This window comes from Electrophorus electricus, chromosome 25 (genome assembly GCF_013358815.1).
Source record: "Electrophorus electricus isolate fEleEle1 chromosome 25, fEleEle1.pri, whole genome shotgun sequence".
NCBI lineage: Eukaryota > Metazoa > Chordata > Actinopteri > Gymnotiformes > Gymnotidae > Electrophorus > Electrophorus electricus.
This window is the reverse complement of record NC_049559.1, coordinates 8,759,331-8,781,222: the sequence shown is the minus strand read 5'-3', so window position 1 is coordinate 8,781,222 and position 21,892 is coordinate 8,759,331. Positions and strand designations below refer to the sequence as shown.

The following is a 21,892-nucleotide window of genomic DNA, read 5'->3' as shown; positions in this document are numbered from 1 at the left end:
AAGGACACTCAGATGCCCATATGGTAGAGAGAAAGGGAGAGAGAGGGAGAGTAACTGAGAAGGAGAGTAACCGAGAAAGAATGAAAGATCTAGAGAGATGGGGGAGAAGGAGGGAGAGATACAGATAGAGAGAGAGAGAGAGAGAGAGAGAGAGAGAGAGAGAGAGAGAGAGAGAGGAGGAGGGCATGTTTGAAGCGATCTGGACTCTAGCCAGATGAGTTGTGCTTGTCTTTGACTCTATAGGGCCTGTCGAGCACAGAGGCATGACAAAGCTGTGTGCGTGCGTGTGTGTGTGTGTCAGGTATAGCTAGAGGGTAGTCGGCCTCCCAGTGGTGTCTCTTCAGTCATCAGTCAGCACTCTAAATCAGTAATCTCATACACACCCCCCACTCCAGGGCTCTGCACAGAGTAACCCCAACAACAATCCCTTTGCCCTTCCTCCTCTATCCAGCTAAAACCAACACCAACACCCTGACGCAGATCACAGTGGTGGCTAAATAACTGTCCTGCATGTTTGTCTTGGGCGAAGGCACTCGGTCAGTACATTGTGCCGAGCCCATCCCAGACAATTACCTTCTCCTGTCATTCGTCTCGGTTGGCCCATTGCACATGCCTGAATGAGTCTCCCCAAATTAGACTCGTTGATTAGAAAGTAGCCCCTCGTTGCCTTCAAGTTCGCTTACCGATTCGTAAAATCAAACGAGCGCATAAATGTAATTAAAGACGAAAGAGGTTGTCACACGGAAACGATCCGGAATGGCCAGACGTGGGCACGGGGTACTTCAGCGGAGCGGAGTGGCCGCGGAGTAGCGTTAAGTGGCGATGGGCGGCAGGGGCCGGACTGGGGGCTGTTCCAGAGGAAGCCCGCCTGTTTCAGGCCTGCTCCCTCTGCGGCACGGGCTCCGGTCAGGCCCGCAGAGCCCCGCAGAAGCAGGGGAGGAGCGCTCGGCTCCTGGAAGCTGCAGACACCTTGCGGTCCTGCTGCCAGCGTTGTGAAAGGCCCCGATCTATTTGCATGAAATAAATAAAACTCGTGGCTCGTCAAGCACGGTGCCATGGCAAAAGGTTTCCTCTCCCAGATGCAGTCTCCATCTGTCCCACGGCCGCCCTTCTCATTGTGCCTTTCTGTGCTGGTAACTCTTAAATAATTCCTTTGGAGCAGCACTTTTATTAATGGCCTGTGTTTTTCCTATACCCTGCCCCATGGACCCCCCACCCCCACCCCATCCTCCAGTGTTCATCTCCCCTCGCTACCCACTGTGAGGACATTTTATCCCAACATTGGGAGCCCCTGATCACATTGGTTTGTAACTATGGGAGAGGCAACATGGGCTAATTAATAATGTGTTGAATAATGATTGGTGAGCATGGTGAGGCACTTCTCTTTGTGCGGCTGCCCTGGTGAAAAGGAAGCGCTTTATTAGTGTTTAGTGAGCAGCCTGGCTTTTCTCTTTCTCTCATTCTGTCTCCTTCTCTCTCTTGCTCTCTTTCTTCTTCTTTTTTTTTTTTTTTTTCCCCCCGTTGCCTTATGGGTTGAACCGAGACAATGGAAAGGCTACACACACACACACACACACACACACACACACACACTATAGAAACGAGTAACCCAGGCCCTCCACTGTGATTTGGAGAGGCTCAGATAATGAAGCTGTATAAGTCCCTTGTTTGTTGTTTTACAGCGTGTTTTATGAAGGTGAGCTGACGGCGTGTCCGTAACGCCGACAACATTGTCGTGAGCGGCAGGCCCAGACACCGGCCAGACTCTTCCAGCAAGCCACTCCGCTTCCATGGCGATCTGGCTGCAGGCTATCGGTTTTACATTTTACACGGGCCGCTATTGTCAAGAGGCCGTCACTGGCGCTGAACCCGGGGTTTAATTCCCACCTCCTCGCTAATCAATTACAGCGTTGATCCATTAATCAGCTAAACTGAGCAGGGAAAGAAAGAGAGGGTTAAATATGAGCTCGGCCCACGGCCCCGGGCACACTGCAGCACTTAGATAAGCAGCCTGTATGGCCTCTTTCCACTGAAGGCTCACGCCTGGCAGGCTACCAGTTAGGATGCTCTCGCCCTTAGGAATTCTTTCACAGAACACTTGTGAGAATGCCTTCAGAGGCTGAACAACACGGAGCTTGTTATTGGTTGATTGTAGCTGCGATTATGCTGTTCAGTGTTTGTCATCCTGACATTATTAGCTTGGGGTAATTGGATTTTTATTGTTGTTGTTGTTGTTACACTGCAGTCACTGGGCTCTTGGGAGAATGTAATGTAAGTGAGAAATTGCATTAGTTAATGTGTGGATGACCACATATCTGACGATTTACTATTTGTTATTCACTGTAGTGCAGAATCAAGGTGAAATGCAACATTTCAATCAAACATTTCAATCACAGTCCAATACCCACCTTTCAGTAATATTCAGTAATATTCAGCTTTCTAAACCAATTGTTTTACCTGTTTCTGACCTGAAATATGTTTCTGAACTTTGGGGGTGGAACCGTCATTTGTGGAGTTTGTTAGAAAAGCACGTTAGAAAAGCACATGGTCCTCGTCCAGAGGCGGCATGAGTTCGCTGTAACGAAGCCCTGCCACCTGCACGGACCCCGCACACTGACCGCTGTGCAGTCCAGCCTCCTCCTTCCCAGCCAATTGGAAGAGGGGATGGGGACAGAATAACAGTCAAGGGAATAACAATCAAAGAAGTGTGTGTGTGTGTGTGTGTGTGTGTGTGTGTGTGTGTGTGTGTGTGTGTGTGTATTTGTTTGGGGGAGGGGGCAGGGGTTGTGTTCTTCTGGGGTTTAGAAGCTAATTGTGTTGGTGCACAAAGAAGCACTTCAGAAGTACGACTGAAGAGAGCAGTGAGCCGGAGTGGCTGTGGGTGCCCCGGACACGCCGCGGCTGTGTGAGGACGCCAGTCATCTGCCGTCACCTGTAACGGCTTCGGTCAGGATAGGAGCGCGTCCCTGTCTCACTCTCCTTCAGCCCCTTTAATCCTCTTCCTGTCGAGCCTCTGTGGCTCTCTTTGAGAATTCAATTCTAGTCCATCTCCCCCTCTTTTGGATCTCTCAATGTTAGTCTGGCTGTCTGTCGCCTTCTCTCTCTCTCTCTCTTTCTCTCTCTCCCCTCTCTCCCTTTATCTCTCTCCCTCTCTCTCCGTCTGTCTCTCACTCTCACTAATTTTTTTTTTATATGAGACAGCCTGGCCCCACAGCCATCCTGCAGCTTCTTGTGGGTTTTTGTGGAATGGCAGGGGGTGGAATGGAGTGACGCTGTGTGGGGGTGTGTGTGGGGGTGTGTGTGGGGGACACTTCTTGTGTAGACTTTTCAATTCTTCAGTGTGTCACTTGGCTGTGAGCGCTATTGTGCGGCAGCCTTTTCCCCGTGCCCCTCTGCCGTGCCGAGTTGTGTCATTCCCTCCTGATCAGCACTATTGTTGCCTTTGTTTTTGGCCGTACCTCAGAAGTCCATCTTGTCTTTTATCCACCCCCCATTCAGGCAGAAGGGAACAGTTGTGCTCTGTTGTGGAGATGTTCCACTGGATTTCCACCAGTGGGGTTTCTTTTCAGACCCTTCAAAGTGCTACAATGGGCTCCAAAGGCCTGAATGGCTATTGCCGAGTGCACACTCCTAGTGAGGTTCCCTTATTTTGTTTCCTGGAGTCAATAAAAATGCTAAGTTAAAGGCTAACCCCGACGCCCTCCCCACTCCCAGAGCTTGTTCCCTGCTTTCATGAGCCTCCCTCAGTTATTTCTAAAGAAAAATTAATGGGAAAATATTCGCTCTTGATCTCGCTAGGAGAAAAGGGGCCCGAGAACGAGCAGTTGGTTCCTTAGATCGTCGCAGGACGAAACTTTGTTTTCATTTTGATGTGCAATTGTTTGCGCGCAGATTCTCACATCTGCGACTCCTGGCAGAAGTTTGTTCTGCCAGCAGGGGCGCGGGTTTTACCAGGGAAGCGGTGTCGCTTTTCCTCCATGGTCTTCGCCAGTTCAGCTGGATATAGATGTTCCTTGCGCTGACCGCAGGTGGGTGGGTGTGTGTGTGTGTGGGGTGGGGGGGGGGATGCATGCTCTGTGGGCTTGTGGGAAGGAAGAGCTCAGACCTCGGGCTCGTTAGGCATTGCATGCGTGGCTGGCGAGAAAGGATGAGCGAGCAAGAGAACGGAAATGTCACGGCGGAGATTACGGCAAGACGTATAGGCCGGCGAAGATAACGGCGATGACTTCACCCTCCTTGTGCAGATTAGTGCCGAAAGCCTGCCCTAACGAGGCGAGCGCGGGAGCGGGTGGGAGCAGGCACGGCCCCCTCGCTCCTGAGTGCCCGCGCCTGCCGTTACCAGATGCCACGGCTGATCCTACGGAAAGAGGATCGCGCGGTTCCCTCACCGGGAACGGCGAGAGGGACACCGTGTCTCCCAAACCGTCCTCCCTGTCCCTGGGTTAATTTGGCTAGATTTTTTTTTTTCTGCCTTCCAGGCTCTTGTGTCTTCAGACCAAGCATGCTACCCTGCAGAGAAGCAGCTTTTACTGGGATTGTTTTAGCCTGGTGCTGGGTGGAGACAAGGCTTGAAAACAGGAATAAATATTGATGACTCTGACCGTTACACCCCCCCCCCCCCCGTTTCATGTTTATGCATAACAGCATTGATTCAGACCCCCTCCCTACATCCCTTCATCTTTGTTCATTTCTAAATTTAATTTAAAAGCTTAAACATGACAAATCCTGAAGGTAGTCTGCATATTAAACATGCTGAGTATCACAGAGTAGAAACACAAATGTTTAATTTTGTGCATTTTAGACACAGCTACTGCGGTCCCTACCACGCACTGAAAATAATTGTGGAATCTACATACTGAGCGCGCTACCCTTGACAGTGTTCGTATGTGACAGGAGCAGGCGAGCGCAAATTGGACAGCATATCTTACCGTGGCACTGTGGCAGGAGAGCATGCAGGAGTGAGTTATGAACCGATGGCACGTGCATTCATACACAGCATTTAAGAATCAGATTTTTGTTGGATAATTAATAAATAATACGATTTTTTTTCTGTCTAAAATGCTTTTCTTTTTTAAAAAATATTTAGATGAACAGAGGCGTCAGTAAGGATGTGGAAACCCATGGCTGGCAGTAACAGGACGTTAGCTATTGGCGGGTCAGGCGTGTAGCCTGTGAGTCGTTCTCTGAGACTGCATGCACCGTGAACTGTCCTGCTCTGGGGGACTAGTATCTCGGAATCATTCAAAATGAAACAGGTGGGGGACGCCCTGAAACCAATGCTCATGACTCCAGGCATGATGACTGCACTCCCAGCCAGTCAAACTCAAACTTGACAGCAACATTTGCTGGAGTGTTTCTTTGTCACCGTGTAGAAGGGCATGAACCGGTGAGCTAGGCTTCTGCATGAGCAACGCTGTACCCCCTCCCCGACATTCGTCAAGCAATATGCTCAAGTCTTGTGGGTGATGGACACTCCTGAGCAAAAAAAGGGCCAAATCCAAAATAAAATGTAATGGACCTAACAACAAAAAACTGAACCAGAACAGCCCTCCAGAGACCTGTTCCACCGTTCCCTGGTCAATGAAAACTGTGTAAAAAGTAGAAAGTGAAATTTAGTCACATAGTCTTCTTGTATACGTAAAATGATGAAAATATTTAAATGGTTCAATTTTTTTTTCTTTTTCTTTTTTTTTTGAGTGTACTTAATAAATATATAAATTATGAGTTAGATAGTGTAGTGGTTGTTAAGAAAAGGAAGCAACTGTTTCCAGGAATGACATCAATCTCAGTCCAGAAGGGCACAATCCTAGGAACAGCAGGAACACCTCCCAGACCTCGGGTAGAACGCCGCAGCGAGAGGGAAAACTGACCACCCACCTGAAGAGTGAGACAGGAATTCTAAATATCAGTGTGTCCTATAAGAGTGGCAATTCCAAATATAATCCTAAAACCACCTTTTATGGGCTAGGCTGGAATACCCTGTACAACGACGTCTCTTTCTATAGTAGTTGCAAACAGCAGTATGTGCGATAACATGCATCGTCATTCCCTTCTTTCAAGAAGGAGCACTGGAGCACACGTTCTAATGTTCTGTAATCGTCGTGGGTTGGGGGGGGGGGATAAACGACACCAGAAATGTCAGTGTGTCCAGCAGAGTGAGCAGGCAGCTGAACGGGAAATGCTTGTTACATGTTCACTGAGCAAGTGATTTAAATGTCCAGTAAACCAATTTTGCAAAGTATGATCAACATGTTCTTTTAAAGTTCACAGTGGTGGTCGGATTGATGCATTTTCATTTTCTAGACTTTTATGGAGTCTAATGTATGTTATAATTGCTGCCGAAATAGCTGAGCTTGCAGCAGGTGCTCCGTTACCATCTCACATTAGGAATTGGGAATTGCATTAGAAAATTCAACCCTGGTGAGATAGACCAAGAATAAGAGCCAAAGAGGGTCGAGAAATTAGTCCATTAAAAACGGCGATAGGTCATTATATTAACTGAGCTAACGTTAGGATGGAAATGTTTCAACCAGAAGGTTAGATGGCAGAAGCAGTGCTGGAGGGTGGGGAAATTGACTCGCTACTCCAGGATCTTGGCTCTGAGTCTCGGCAGAACCTGTAGATCGCAGGGAAAGTTCTCCGAGCCTAAGTGCGTCTTTCAGAAGCAGATGAGTGGAACAAGAAGTTAGAAGCCCCTGTCAAGTTCACTATCCTCCTTGTATTTCATATAGAGGGACAACAGATTTATACATAATGAGGACTGTCCACTGCAATATGAACATAAAATCTAGAGCGCTTTAGAAGTTTGACCAGGAAGTCCATGTACAACGGCGCACGGCCGATAACTTTACAAGCTTGCCGTCAGAACCTTTCAGGAATAGGTTTATTAAAAATTATGTAATCGTTTTAACTGTGTCTGTTTTAGGCGTTGTTAAAGTTATAAAATATATGTCGGAATTTAACGGTGGTGGAAGCTGTTGGGCAGATGTGAATTTGAGCCAGTAAAAAAAACAATCCCAGCTGGGGAAGTGCAGAGGCAGTATGAATGACTCCGTGAGACCGAGCATCAACGAACGGTTCCGTCGCTACAGTAATGCTGCAATGATGTTTATTGCTTCTTACTTTTATTGTTCACCATCTCCTCTTCTTGCTGAATTATTGCGCAAGTCACATTAGCTCCCGGTGCTAGCTCTCACAGCCGAGCACAGTTCCCAACGAGAACCAGGCAGAGCAGCTATTCAAAGGAATAATTGGGCCATAATCATATAAGCATATAAGACTAGATGCCCATGTTGAAAGGTAGTGTGAACATTCTATTAACAATTGTTAAATGGAATTGCATGGATGGTTTGCTGCAACATTTAATGACTTCCATGGTCACAAGCGCCAACAGCAAACGTGTATACGCTAATGTAAGTTTTCAGCAAGTATTCAGTATTGTATTGTGTGCAAGTTAACATTTAGCCAAAGCCTCACCACGTAACGATTTTAATCAATTTCAAAATTATACTCACCATTGACAATGATAGTTGCCTAGAATATCTGTAAGGGCGGATTTCATTTATTTTATACCTACATAATCATTATCAATTTCATTTATGCCCAAAACCCAAGACTTGTGAAAAAGAGAATATGGCCAAATTCCTGTCAAGTTGGTGTCTAGTTGCAGAATCACTTAGTAAATCAAAATGAATTTGACTACAGTCGTGAGTACTCTTAAAATAAAGTGTAAACACATTTTAATGGTACATAGTGAAGCACAGCTGGACAACTATTGGTCTTTCCTCTGGTCTGCTTTGGAGAATACAGGACATGACGTACGTCGCTTTGCTTGTATAGACGACTCAAAGACCAAGCCTCTTAGGACAATGCGAGTTTTGGATAAGCTGACATTTTTTACTAATTAAGCTTATTGGGCCTGCTTTACGTCAACATAAAAACAGTAGGTTGTGGCAGTAATTGAAAACCCTTGGCAAGCTAAACGGCAGCAGAGTGCCGTACGCGTGCGTTTATGGCTTTGGATAGTGCCAGATTCAGGGGAGGGAATGTTTCTGCTTGTGTAGGACCTTTGACTCACTTCTGGCGGGAGGGTTCACCTTCCTTTCTGTGGGTAATGACTGTACGTCGCACTTTCTATGTGAGCAAAAGTGAAGTCCCCGTTAACCCCTGCGGCACAACAGCGCTAGTGTTGCAGGGCCCCGGCGAGAGCCTCCACCCTGCCTGCGTAGTTTGAAGGGCCAGCCTGTGCTGGGGAAACAGTAGCTGCCTCTGCTGCCTCTGCTGCCTCTGCTCCTGCCCCAAACACGAAAGCGAGAGCGGCTCTCTGCGAACTCCGTTAGAGTCCCTCTACTGGTGTCTACCCTCCGCTGCCCGTCAGCCATCAGGGAGAGCTCTCTGAGCCGTCCTTTTTAAAACTATCTTTAATAAGAATTTGTCAGCTGTCCTGTTTTGTAGTCCTCACACTTAACTGGTACTTTGTTTCCCTTTTAAGTTAAATGTGTGTATACACACACACACACGCGCACACTCACTCACTAACTCACTCCTCATTGCCTGCTCTCTTCTAGTCCTCTGGATCATTTACCTATGTTTTTGTTTTGGCCCGAGTGCACATGCTACGTGGCAGCGTCCCGTGGGATGCTGAATTCCTCCCAGGTCCCTCTTTTTTCAGCCCGTACTGACGGGAGGCGTTTGCACATTCCCTCTTCATTCCGACGGCAGGCATTGTTCCCGTCCAAATTCAAACACCGCGGCGATCGGGATCCCTGCCGAGGCCCTGGGTCCTTGCACCCACAAAGCGCTCGCAGCCATAGCTACCTGAATTGCTTTTAATTGCTCAGTATAACTGCATCATCTTAGCTGAGATTATGCCTGATTGATACTGGAAGGCAATTGTAAGCGTGGAGGATAGGATTAAGAGCCTATTGAAGTGACTTTAGCTTCTTTAGACAACAAAGGCAGAAAGGAGAATAGTTTACCCTCTTTTTTTCTTCCAAAGCCCACAACCCCCCCCCCCCCCCCCCCACCAACAACCCACCCCCTTCCTTTTCTGCTCCCCCTCTCAGGACGGAAAGGGAACACAATCTACTGATATTATCCCTCTGAGGGAAATGGGAAGGAACAGTCAGGGAAGGACTGTTCGTGGCTATAATTAGCTATATGTGATCCCAATTACTTGGCCCATTCATTAGCGCTAATTGTTTGAGCAGACCGACCTACAGAACAGATAATTAAAACGTGTGTGCCGTAGCTGCGAGTACCGCTGCACGCGATAAAAACGCCCTGGAAGGAGCCGAAGCAATAAAGTGGCACTTCCATTAGCCGACGGACCCTGTGAAAGGGAGAGCTCGGCCCTCGCGGCGAAGCTTTCGCGCTTTACGTTAGCGCCGTTGCTGTTTGCTGCTAGCTAGCTCTGTTTCCAGGAGTAATTAGTAGCGAGTCTTTTTCAGATTTGCTGTGTTGCCCGAACTTTAATTATTTTGCAGGGCTTTGTAATCCTTTTCTATTTCTGTCTCTCCGAGCTCAGAGTGGCCCTGGCCCTAAATAGATTTATTCAGCCGCGGCTACTAAGCCTTTGTGTGTTAGCTTTAAAGGAGAACAATTGGCAGTGATGTTGTGGGGGACAAATGTGCTTAAAGCCCACAGGTCAGCAACACACATCCACTTGAATGGGAGGATTAAAGGAAAACAAACTTTGTTTTGTCATTGTGTTAAACGTATGGGAAGGAAGGAGATGCAGACACAGATAGCCATTCTTAGCTTTCACTGCAACCCATGTGTCATATGGCAATGACAAATCACCTCAGCCAAAACAGACGCCAGCCAAAGCTGCACGGCCTCCATCCATTCCATTGTGTCCAATTTTGTTTGTTTGTTTGTTTGTCCAGGGCAGTCCATAGGGTGGTGTCAGCTGTGTGGCGTTTTGGCGGTCAGCGAAACCACCACGCCGAGGGAGCGCCTCTGAGATATGTACCACGACGAGCTGTCCTGTACGTACCAGGTAATGATGAGCGCAAGCTCAGGAAGTTAACCACGCTGGACGTGGACTGCGCCGTGCTGGACTGCGAAGACGGCGTCGCCCTTAATAAAAAGGTGCGCACCCAGACCGCAACCTCAATTATTCCTTCAGCACCTGACCAAATCATTTACTTCTATTTAATTGGATGTCGGCGCTTAATCACAGAGCATCGAGGCTAGCTGAGCGCTGTGCCTAAAACAAGCACATTTCCTTCCCATTATGTCGTGATGAAGGCAAGAAATGCCCCTCTATCACATTCATTTGAAACAAGGTGGCCACTTCACACCGAGAAAGCAGCAGGAAGTCAGCAGATGCAGCAGGTTAAAAGCATTCTCGACCTGCCCACACAGCCATCCAATTGGCCCCTGTTTGCTGCGCCATGAAATTGTGATTGGAGCGCGGGATAAAGAATGGCTGAAGGAAAGAAGTCACCCGACAAAGGTTTTTAAGTCGTGATAATAAAGATGATTGATATGGCTAGAGGCTATTCCTGATTGAGACGGGGGCGGGGGGGACGATGACTCCAGTTGATAGACAACTGTGACCCCTTGAAAAAGGTGCTGAGCCTCAATGTTTTCCAACACTCCCTTATTTCTCTATCACTGCTAAGTGGGAAAAGGTTTTCAAAAGAAAATGTCATGGAAGTGTCCGCTGATGCTTGAAAATAATGCTATCTTAAAATTCGCATGTCTCTTGTGTCATTGTGGTGCCATTATTATGTCTTAATCCAGCCTTTGACAGCCGTTCAGAGAAAACTGTGGGTTTCAGTGTCACTTTTTCTTTTCTACTGTCCACAAGTAAAAAAGTACCACAATTGTGATTCCTAAAGTACAGCATTTCTGTTAGCAAATAAATAATGTTAGCTTCTAACATGTAGTAGTAGCTACCATTTTGCCAAAGAAAAAGGGGGAAAAAAAAAAAAAGGAATATGGACTAAAAGCGATTTTAAAATGAGTTCTTTGGGGTGGTTCTGCCTGTACCGGATTATTGTGCTGTGGAATATTAAGGCCGGCTGATCTGAGAAGAGGAAAATGGCATTAGGGAAGGTTCCCTCCCTTAGCAGCGCAGCCTTTCTACACACGCACATGTTCCTGTCAGGCCTGATAGAATTAGCGCTCTCTCTGGTCTCTTGCATAAAAATGATAATAGCTCAACCTGAAAAATAACATTTGTACTGCGCCAAGAGCCCGGCAAATAATCCTATTACTCTTCAGCTTTTTGAAGGCATAAATCTGTCAAGGCTACAAGCGTGTACAATCCTCAGTACAAGACGCAGTCAATTTTAAAGACCATATGTTAGCTTTAAAGAGTCTGGCACAGTATGCTGAAAGCTGTGATCCATTATTTATTTGCTAGCCTGCTAGTGCGTAATGTAAAAATGAGTTATTAACTCAGTAATAAAAAGCACCTCTCTCTGCAGCACCCAAACTCCCATTTCTCACACTCTCCGATGTTTTTGCCATCATGGCAATTGGAAATCCGTAGGGGTTTATGTGTACATATAGATAGATGTTTTATTTTCCACGCCATTAAATGACACTTCCTCCTGCAGTCTGGCTGTGTTCGAATAGGCCTGCAAAGCTGGGGTGGGGGGTGCACACTTCTCTCACAGTTCTGTCTCCGATGGAGACCTTGCATTGATTCTAGTACTTTCAGGATCAAAAATACACCATTGCCTATTGACACATGCTTTTCATTCACAGTCATTCTGTTTCGTCTGTGTTGGTAAAAATCACAATATACATCGCCCATTTTTAAATTATTTTTTACATTACTCATAACCACCACTGACTTTATTAAAAACACATGACTTGGATCTATACCCAATGGCCTCTTTATTAGGTACAAGTGTGGAGATCCATTGCAAGTATTTGCCATCAGTGGTTTGTTTTTTTTTTACACATTTTTTACATGTCACTTCTGACTGCAGAGTGATCTGCTATCTAAACACCTCCAACCTGCAGCAGTCCTGTGACCAGAAGCTGAACTCTGATCCAGGGTCAGACTTTGTAAACACAAATCATGCTTAGAAATAGGCCGCGTGATCTTAATAAAGTGGTGTCCTCCACAAACCATTTTATAAGTGTATATTCGCGAATGTGTATTCAGTGTGACGTGGTCTCTTTATGCAGAAATAGCACAAGGCTTCAGGATGTGTGTTAGAGCAGTTTAAAAACTATCTGCTTAGCAGGGGTGTGGGCCGTAACCGTCCCCTTACCAGCAGGGGCTGGTTCCCACTCAGCTGTGCATGCCCGTTGCCATGTGACAGACGAGGCGAAGACAACCCGGAGACCGCTAACTGCTACGCACGGCGTCGGCTTACGCACTCACACCCAAGCACACATGCGTTTTCGTTCACAACCGCTCAGTTATTATATAAACGCGCCCTCTTTTGAGAGTAGGCCGGGGAGTGTAGTCTTCTCCCTGTCCCTCCGGGAAAGACGGTGGCTGCACCTGTCTTCGTCATCTCTCCAGGGGAAGACTTTGTTTATCTGCTGTTGCATCGTGCTAGAGGTGCCCTATAGGCTGCCGCTCTGCGTGGGGCAATCCGCCTGACGGGTCTTCTGCTCACCCGCCCCGCGTAACCCCCCCCCCCCCACCCCCAGCTCCCGCTCCCGATCCCTGGAAGTTTGGAAATAATGAACTAACCGCTGAGATGCCGCCACGGAGCTTGGTCCCAAACTATACTGTACTTCACACTCGATTTATCCTCCAGATGGCAGGACTGCGCAGCCCCGCCGGGAGGGACCACCTCTTCCACTGGAGTGTGAAAGTGGACGGATGTTGTTTTCATACCCTATCTGATCAGCTCCAAGTTCCGCAACCCCCCTGCCTCACCCCTCCTCCACCCCCCACCTCCAAGCTTGGCTGGTAGGGATGGGGTCCTCCAGCTATCTTGCCCCAATGAGGCTTAATGAGAGCAGGGCTGTGGGGAGGTGTGGGTCTGCCCTGGTTATGGCCAAAGCTCAATGCGGTGGCCGCCGTTTGCTTCCCCTGGCTTCCTCTCTTCCGTCTCTTTCTGCTCAATAAGTCTGTATCTGTCTTTGTGTTTCACCCTTAATTTGTCCCGCTAAATAAGCGCACACACACACACACACCTTCCATCCCCCCTGTTCTTCTCTTCGGGTCAAGCATGTACCAAAGCCACTGAGCAACAAGTCCGTTGGTCTCCTTGGTGGTCAGACCGTGTGAAGTCCCTATGTTATGTAATCAACCTTTACTCTTCCACACGATGCAGTTGGAGCAGCACTTCGGTTGCTATATGTGGTAAGACAACACTGTACTCATACAGCTATTGTACCTTCTACCACTGTCTATAGTAGATATCACACCTCTCTGTCGTTCCTGTACAATCAGCCATTCCTAGCTCTGCATGCTGAACACCCTTATGCCTCTGATATAGCCTTTAAGTTATTTTTGCATGGCCCGAATACAGGATTTGTCTTTCGTTTGCCAAATCATGGTCAATAATGCACCATTATTAACTTAGATTTCAGGCTTAGCTGATTTAAAAGTGTAATCCTTTGGCTTCCTGTTAGGGTTTCCGTTTTAGCATAATTTATGCAGCCAGATGTTATGTGATATTTAGAGGCCCAAAAAGCAGCCTTTGGATTTAGACTTCAGCTCAAAGAGCGGATGCTTGTCCAAGGAGCAGTGTTCTTGCACATGTGCATGTGCGTGTGTGCATATGGGGGGACGTGTTGGGTAAGGCCTGTTCCTTCCTTGCTTCCTCTCTCATTGGTTGCTGCTGTACTCGGGGTAGGAGGCTGTGAAGAGGTGCATTTCTGGATGGGAGTCCTGGGGCCTTCACGGGGGAGGAACACAAACACCAGTCCAGCAAGCCCCACTCAGACCCGAGGGAGCTGCAGTGACAGACAGAGGCAAGGAGCTGTCCAGGGCGAAGCTGCTTTTAAAAGTGACTGAGCGACCGAGTCCATGCGAGCACATCATGGCCTCCCCTCTGAGGCCTTTAACGGCAGCCAGTGTGACAAGCTCAGATTGTCACCGGGAACTGGCCGAGTAGCATGTGTGCCTCACGTAGCCGGCACTGGCAAACTCCTCCCTGCCGTCTGATGCCTGTAACCCGACTGGAAAGGGATGTGTGTAAAGCGTTTGTGTCCAGACCAACCCAGCCTGGAATGCTGAACAGCCGTGTCCATGTCCTGGAGAGATAGGTCAGAAGACATGGATTACGTGCCATGGAATCATGTTGACAAGAAGGCTAGCGGTGAAAGCTGTTGACAGAATTGTAGTGTTTTAAGATGTTGCTCATCTCGTCATACTATGCTCAATATGCATGCAGATATCTGGCTAATAGATCAGTGTCGTCTTGGGGGATACAGGGGTCACATAATCACACTCCTTTTGCATCAGTAGCTACCCTCCGACTGCAGTTTGCACTTTTCTCTACGTGCCAAATGCTCTGCTCTGCTCACTGTATTTTACTGATAACTGCTAAACTTCAAGTGTGAAGATCATGAAAATCAAACTTGTTAGCAAATATTTCAATATATAGCATTTACCTCAAAAGTTTGCTTAATATAAAAAAAAAATCCTTCTGCCATAGATTTATGAGACTGCTGACCTAGCTATTAATGGCGTCAGTTCATGCTTCAGTTCATACTGCTGGTTTAGAAACGCATAGCTAAGTCTGTGTCTTAGAAAGCCTACGTTACAAAGCTGGCCAACCCTAATATCTTAAAAGCAGAGAGCAGGCCATTGGCAGCACTGTGTGCATATGCAGCTCTTAAAGACAGTCGCAGATTTCATGATTAGCTTCAGGAGTCTCGCTCCTGCTTTGTAGAGAGCCTCACACACAAGGTATAAAGAAGGGCATTATCGCCGAAATTGGGTGAGCACATCTAAATAGAAATCACTCCCCAGCAGATGGCTTAGACAGGAAGCAGGCACACCAGTGCAAATTACACTTTGATATTTTGTGGTGCATCATGTTTTATTTTAAAAGACTGAACCTCAAAATTAATGATGATTAAAGAGAATGCCTAACGAGGCCACAGTTGGCTTACAATTAGCATCGATCTGTCAATCATTAAAAAAAGTTCACCTTTTCTGAATAAAAGACCACGTTAATTCAAGTTCCACTAATCAGACGGTGAATCAGAAAGAAGCACTGTGAAAACGGAGGCCAAAGAGTATTCGAGGCGCACACGAGAGGAAAGGGCTACAAAAATATATGCTATTTTTTTGGACATGCTAGTGAGCACTGTTGGATCAATTTGAGCAACTGAAAGACAAGACTGACCCTCAGACAGTGTCTGAGCAAGAAGGGGGCCAGTGAAAGAAGCCACAGAGCGGGCAGCAAGCGTTCTGAAGGAGCTCCTGAGTTAAGTGGCTGTGGCCCAAACAGCATGAGAGCTGTGCATGTTCTACAAGCTCTGGAAGAAACGTACCCCAACCGACTTGGAGCAAAGGGGCAGGCGTTTTTTAATTTGCAATTATTTTGAAAGAACTGCTGACAAATAATGTTAGATTCATAAATTAATTATTACTATAAGATTTGAATCATTATGCAACACCGTGTGTGTGTGTGTGTGTGTGTGTTACTCCAGAGCTTCACTAGAATGTTAGGTGTTTAGAGTTTCTTCACTGACATGACCAGTATAAATAAACAAACAAAGAAATCAAGCCGCAAAGCCTTCATTCTCAAAGTTCATGCTAAAGGTGGAGGCGATATGTGTGTGAGTTTCAGGAGAGTGCTCGTCCCCAGGGGCCTCTGGAGAAGTCCTGGTTCTCTTAGACATGTTCCCTCATGTTCAGCAGGTCTCAGGAAGAGTTTCCGAAGCGACATTGCACATTTGGGTTTACATGTTTCCCTTCATTTAGGAGCCAGCCCTATGGGGGAGGTTTTTAATAACGCAAGGCTTAAATCTTATTGCAGCCTCGGGGCCTCTTCTTAAAGCTTACTAATTATGTGGTGACACCACTCGATTTTATGATTTGTACCAGTGGTAAACCATGCACCTAAACATCGAACACACCGCAGTCATGCACAGCGGTTGGTGAGCAGAGCCCTGGCTGAGGTCCCATCAGAGCCGCCCGCTCCTCCAACCACAGGCAAGCAGATCAGCAAGTGCTGAGGCTTGGAGAGGAGAACACGCCTTCTGCTTCTTGAATTCCACTGGCCTGCTTTCGTCAGCAGCTGCTGGGCCTGCTCGACGGTGCGACACGTGGCCCGCTGAACACGGCACTCTTCAGAAACGTGCCCTGAGCAGTGCCGGGCTCCGTGGCTCTGTTTTTCTTTTTTTTCTTTTTCCCCCCCCCCCCTCGCCGTGCTGAGAGGATCCAAGCGCTGGCCAAGAGCGACAGACATTCCCCTCATGTTGAGCTGGACAAAACGCGGAGGGACGAGAGGATCAGATGCCGTATCTGGTGGTTGTTGGATGGGGCTCAGGGCCGCAGGTGCCCATTGTGTCCCACGTCAAAGCCGGTCTGTGGGACGTTGTTTTTCCTGGAACTCGCACCTACGGGACCCTGGCCTACCTCCTGCTTAACCTGCAGCTCCCTTCCCATAGTGCAAGCGCGTCAGTCAGCTGCAGAGTGGCAGGAATAAAAGACGATAAAGGAAGAAATGATAACATAGCTTAAAGCAACTGATCTGAGAGTGTTTGAGTCCGTAGTCCAAACGAATTAGTATGATTGTTGCTGCACTTTACAGGGGGGAAAAAAAAGCTGTTTCCTGAAATGCAAAATAGTATATAGCTACTGCATGTCAAGTTGTTTTATATTTGGCTTCAGTCAAAATAGCAAATATACAAATAATTCCAAAAAAATGACATTAGCATATAGGTGGTTGTTACCAGTGCCTGCTGTTTATCACCTGGAAACTCTACAAATGTAGGAAGTCATTGCACCATGGATGTGTGTTTTTTAAATAGTTGACAGTATTTTGTATTTTTGTATTTTCTAGCAGTTTCCAGCAGTTTCTACGTATCTTTACCTTTGACTCAAACACCTTTCCCAGACGTAGATGAAGAATCCAGACATGGAGTTCCTTTTTTTTGGCGTACGACTCTGCAGGAGTCCAAATTCTGAGGCTCTCCACACATGAAGGAGCTGGCCTTTTTCTTCAGCTATAGGTCAACATTTCCAAACTTGAAAGTCCATCCTTTGTTTTGAGCATTTTGTGGACATGCTGTCATGACTCGGTGTCAGACTTTAATGACAGGCTTGATGGAAGGAATCAAAGCTGCGCAGAACCGAGGCTTTTCCAGGCCGCTCTGTGGGATGCCTAGGTGATGGGGAGCATGCCTTTGAAGCAACTTGTTGGACAGAGATCCATTAATGTAAAAATTCCCATTTTCAAAGCGCTTTATTCAAGATTGGAATAGTTTCGCCCCCTCAGGAGCTGCGGTGGTTCTCGAGAATGTTCTCGCTGTCAGTTTACTGGGAGAGGAGGTGAGTTAACTGGCTTTCCTCCTACTGATACAAAATCAAATATCACCGTGTCTACAGCACCCTTTCACAAAAAGAGAGGGGAAAATGTCAAGAATTCTGTCATATGCAAGCTTCTCGTAGTGTTAGCGTATTTAGTATGGTGTAAGGATTTTGTGTGTCGACTTACTCCATTTTTGTTTGCGCAAAAGTAAATTCATTACAGATTATCCAGAGACAGCCTCAGTAACCCACGGCGGTAGTGTTTAGATCCTGGGAAAGATATGCATGAAAATGGATCCACCACGCAGCAGCTTTGAGTATTAGATTATGGCTTTATAGTTCGTCACCCTTCCACACCATTCCTTGCCTTATGACGCCGTGTTCCTGTCCCTCTCCAAATTTGCTTTACAATCCATTTATGGAAGAAATTCCGACACAAGGACACTAGGCCTGAGTGGAAGGAGGCAATTAAGCTTGAGTCTGTAGTAAACCAGATCTGGTCTAGAGCACATTGATCTAGGCAAAAGATCAGACCTTGGTTCTGAGCTTTTGCTGTGGATGTGTGTGGGTGTGGGTGTGTGTGGTGGGGGGGCAGGGGGTGAAGAAGACCCGGCCTGGCGAGCTCGTCATTCATGTTCTATTAACCTCTATTCCCCCACATCTCCCAGCTTCTGTAGATCCTTCCTTCCCGCCGCCCGTGGAAACCGGGCTAATCACGAGCAGATCCCGTCGGCCCGCGCTCTCCTGGCCTCCTCTGATCTAACCGGACAACTCCTAAGCTACTGTTTCCTCCAGCCTACGCGACTCCGACCACATTTCCCAGAGCTGCACGGTCCGCTCCACACACGCTCAGCTCCGCTTCCCAGTCATTCCGCAGCCTCGCTGAACTCGGGCCACATCTGCTTCTAATCTGCCGTTGTGTGTGCTGCTGTGGCGCTCCCTCTTTGGACTTCCTCTCTCTCTCTCTGTGTGTGTGTGTGTGTGTGTGTGTGTGTGTGTGTGTGTGTGTGTGTGTGTGTGTGTGTGTGTGTGTGTGTGGCTGCCGGGCCTTGTCCTTCATGGTTTGAGTGCAGTTGCTTCATTGAGGATGATCCCAGCCGCCATTTCCTCAGTAAATTCACAAAATGTCGGCTATCAGCACATGCTAATCTGCGCAGAAGGACGATGTCATTTATTACCAACGTTGTGTTTTTGCTGGTGTTGTTTTTTTTTCTATTTTTCTTTTTAGTCCAGTTGTTCAGCTTCTACTTGAAGTAATGGTCAATATTTCTCTCCCCATTAAGCACAAGGATAGAAAGCGTTAAAAATAATGTTGGTGTGTCTCAATTATTTTCTCAATTGTGAATGTTTGGCAAACTGAATGCCCTTTTGAGTTTTGTATTACATCATTGTTCTCGCAATGTGGGCATGTCTATTATAAACTCTTATGGTCAAATAAAATAAATTGCCCCAAATCTTTTTCATACGAATAGAAGAATTGGGCACCTGACAATTCAGCCTTCAATTGTGCGCGATTAGGTTTGCATTGTGTGCCTGAATGTTGCATTTGCAGCCGGCCGGCTGGCTGGCGCGCGTCGCTGCTCGCCCGTCACTGTTGCTTGGTGTGTCTCTGGGCAGGCGGAAGCACGGGAGACGGTCGTCCGGATGCTGGCCGAGCTGGACCTGGGCCACACGGAGAAGTGTGTGCGGGTGAACTCTGCGTCTAGCGGCCTGGCCGACGCTGACCTGGAGGCTGTCCTGCAGGCGGAGGTGCTGCCCGCGGCCCTCATGCTGCCCAAGGTGGAGGAGAGCACAGAGGTGCAGTGGGTGGGTGCACGCGCACGCGCACGCGCACACGCACACGCACGAGGGGTCATGGCTGCATGAACTGGCCTCACAAACCAACCGGAAGAACCCAGTGATGCTAGGAATGACATAGATGCCTCGGTAACACTAACTTTTCCGTAACTGCAATGCCACCTTGAAATAAAATTAGAAAGCTGGTTAAAACAATTTAAACAGAACCGTGCACTGGCAGTTGTGGCTTTGAGAGCAGTTTGAACAAATGACCTGTTCTGAAGTCCACAGTAACGTTTTGCTGATTACAGGGGTGATAAAAAAAAAAAAAAAAAAACACTGTCCGTCATTTTTAAGAATTAGCGTACAAATAGGCACGACGCAGAGGATTGTGGAATGTAGATGTTTATGGAGGCGCGGAGCTTGACATAGCTGAGCTAGCCTACCTGTAGCCTGGAAAGCGCTGTGGCAGTAGGAACACTAATGTTGTTTTAAAGCTGTCAAGATATACTTTACTAGAATGTTAGGCACAAGCAGACTGAGTTGGCAAAACTGAAAGCTGCACATCTAAATCAGCTCTCTCCAACCATAGGCAATATTGGGTATTGTCAAGAGTGCTTAGGGCAACTTTGAGAATATTATAACAGGTATTTTATTTATATAGCATGTTTGCAGGTTTCTCTACATAATGAACAAAACAAGGATAAAAAGCAGGAGCCAGTTTAAATTACACTATTCCTACACCTGAATTCTGAAAGGTTTAAGTTTCTTTACTGTTAGTATCATATAGCTGTATGCATTTAGTGGGCACTGTATAAGATGATCTAGGCTTGGCACCAGTCAGGCCCAGCGGTGAGCTGTTCCGACGACAGGCCATGGTGAAAGACTAACCCTAGCATAATTTGAAAAATGACGACCTAAAATACCCATGACATTTTCATTACCATCTTTAAAGAGCACCATGGTCATACCACATAAAACTGCTGGAAAACCTCAGATTTCATCAGGGCAACAAAAACAACCTGCACATTTCCAGCGAGCTGGAGTCCATCCCTGTGGCCTGGCCCAGAGAGAGGGGCTGTTTCTCTTCAGCGTACGCCAATAAAGCAGTGACATTTCGATATCGTTCCCACGCGTCAGATCTGACACAGGATGGACCTACCTCTGGACCACCAGGACCCCCCAAAAAACACTGAACTGCGCTTCCTTATGAAATAGCAGAGACGAGTGTTTATGGATAAATTAGTTTTTCCCCAGTGTGGCTCAACTCGGAAGGGCCACTAGGACAGCTAATAAACTGGTGTGGTAGTGTTGGTGAGGACAGCTGAGAGAATACGAGTTGGCTGTGACGCAGTGTCGCCGCCCTGTGCTTCGGGCCGAGCGCTCCCTGCGTCACTCCGTAAAGCACTCCACACAGATGCCGGTGTCTCTCACAGCACGGGAGACGGTGGCGTCATTTAACACGCCCGTTTCCTGATCCCGTCCACGTGTTGCGCGGCTCCGCGTGCTGGCCTCTGGTCCCCCTGTCCGTCCGGGGAGCATCCCGGGCGCTAATAGGGCCTGGTGGCTGCCAGAGGAAGCACCACCCCACCACCCAACCCCCCATCCACATTCAGTGGCTCCACATGCCTCCCAAAAAGACCTGAATGGAGCCACAAGGTCTTAACTAGGTGGAGGAAGAGCATGAGGGAGAGAGGTGTGGGCGTAGGGGGCCCCAGTTTGTAGCTCACAGCGACCCCAGGAGCAGGAAGTTTTTAACTAGTGGTTTTAATTAGTGCTCATATATTTCCTGGGCTACTCTCAGTTTCTTGCCTTTTTAATTGCCGACAGGTGCTCATATCTTTTTTTTTTTTTCTTCACCCCCCCCCCCCGCCGCCCCGTTCCAAGATTTTTCCACGCTCTGATTTTCCGCTTTCAGGCATTATTCACTCACCCATCATGGACCTCCTTGGGTCAGGCGATCAAAGAGAGAGAGCGGGTTTTGAGACCCAGCCGAATTGCTGGTGCACGAAACGCTTTGAGAAGCCGATTATAAGTCTGTGAGTTCCTAACATGACGACATAAGACGGATTTTAGCGCCTACTTTTTTTTTGTGCGTGTTTAGTTAAGTGTCGGTGAGCAGCAGGGATTTCCTGTTTATCCACGTATGAACATGTATTTGCTTTGAGCTTTACAACATTACGCCGCTCTCTAGCTCAGCAGATCTTTAACCGTACATGCTGTCACCAACAAATAATAAGGTGTGCGTGTGTGTGTGTGCGCGTGCGTGTGTGCGCGTGCGTGTGTGCGCGTGCGTGTGTGTGTGTGTGCGTGTGTGCGTGTGCGTGTGTGCGTGCGTGCGTGTGTGTCCACACTGCGCGTGGATTCTGTGGACATACTTGCCCAGGGCTGGGCTCGTAACCCCAGCAGGGTAGAGGATGCCGTGTAGCACTGACCTGACATTGGCCTGCCACTTTACAAGGGACGCGAGACAGCCAGCTAGACTCACATGAAAGCCCTGTCCCTCTGGGCCTGTCCCGCCTCTCCTTTCTACCTGAGCGACGTGTCTCCTGCACGGCTGGCTGTCCTCCACAGCTCATTATCATAGAAATCTCCAACGCGAGGTTTGGATTTGCCCGACATGGTTGATCTCGACTAAACTGGTTCGGAAGTCTGGTTTGCACATGTGCGCTGCGGAATGAACTTCTTACCTCTGACTGGCAC

At 47.7% G+C, this 21,892-nt stretch overlaps 1 protein-coding gene across 1 annotated transcript in view; it reads left to right on the top strand.

Annotated features, from left to right (window-relative positions):
- clybl (citrate lyase beta like) overlaps positions 1-21,892 on the top strand; it is a 49,952-nt gene that overhangs the window by 15,783 nt on the left and 12,277 nt on the right. Inside the window, exons 2-3 of the mRNA XM_027001357.2 lie at positions 9,888-10,092; positions 19,031-19,219. Of these exons, the coding sequence (XP_026857158.2) occupies positions 9,888-10,092; positions 19,031-19,219 (394 nt within the window). The remainder of the gene's footprint in view (positions 1-9,887; positions 10,093-19,030; positions 19,220-21,892) is intronic.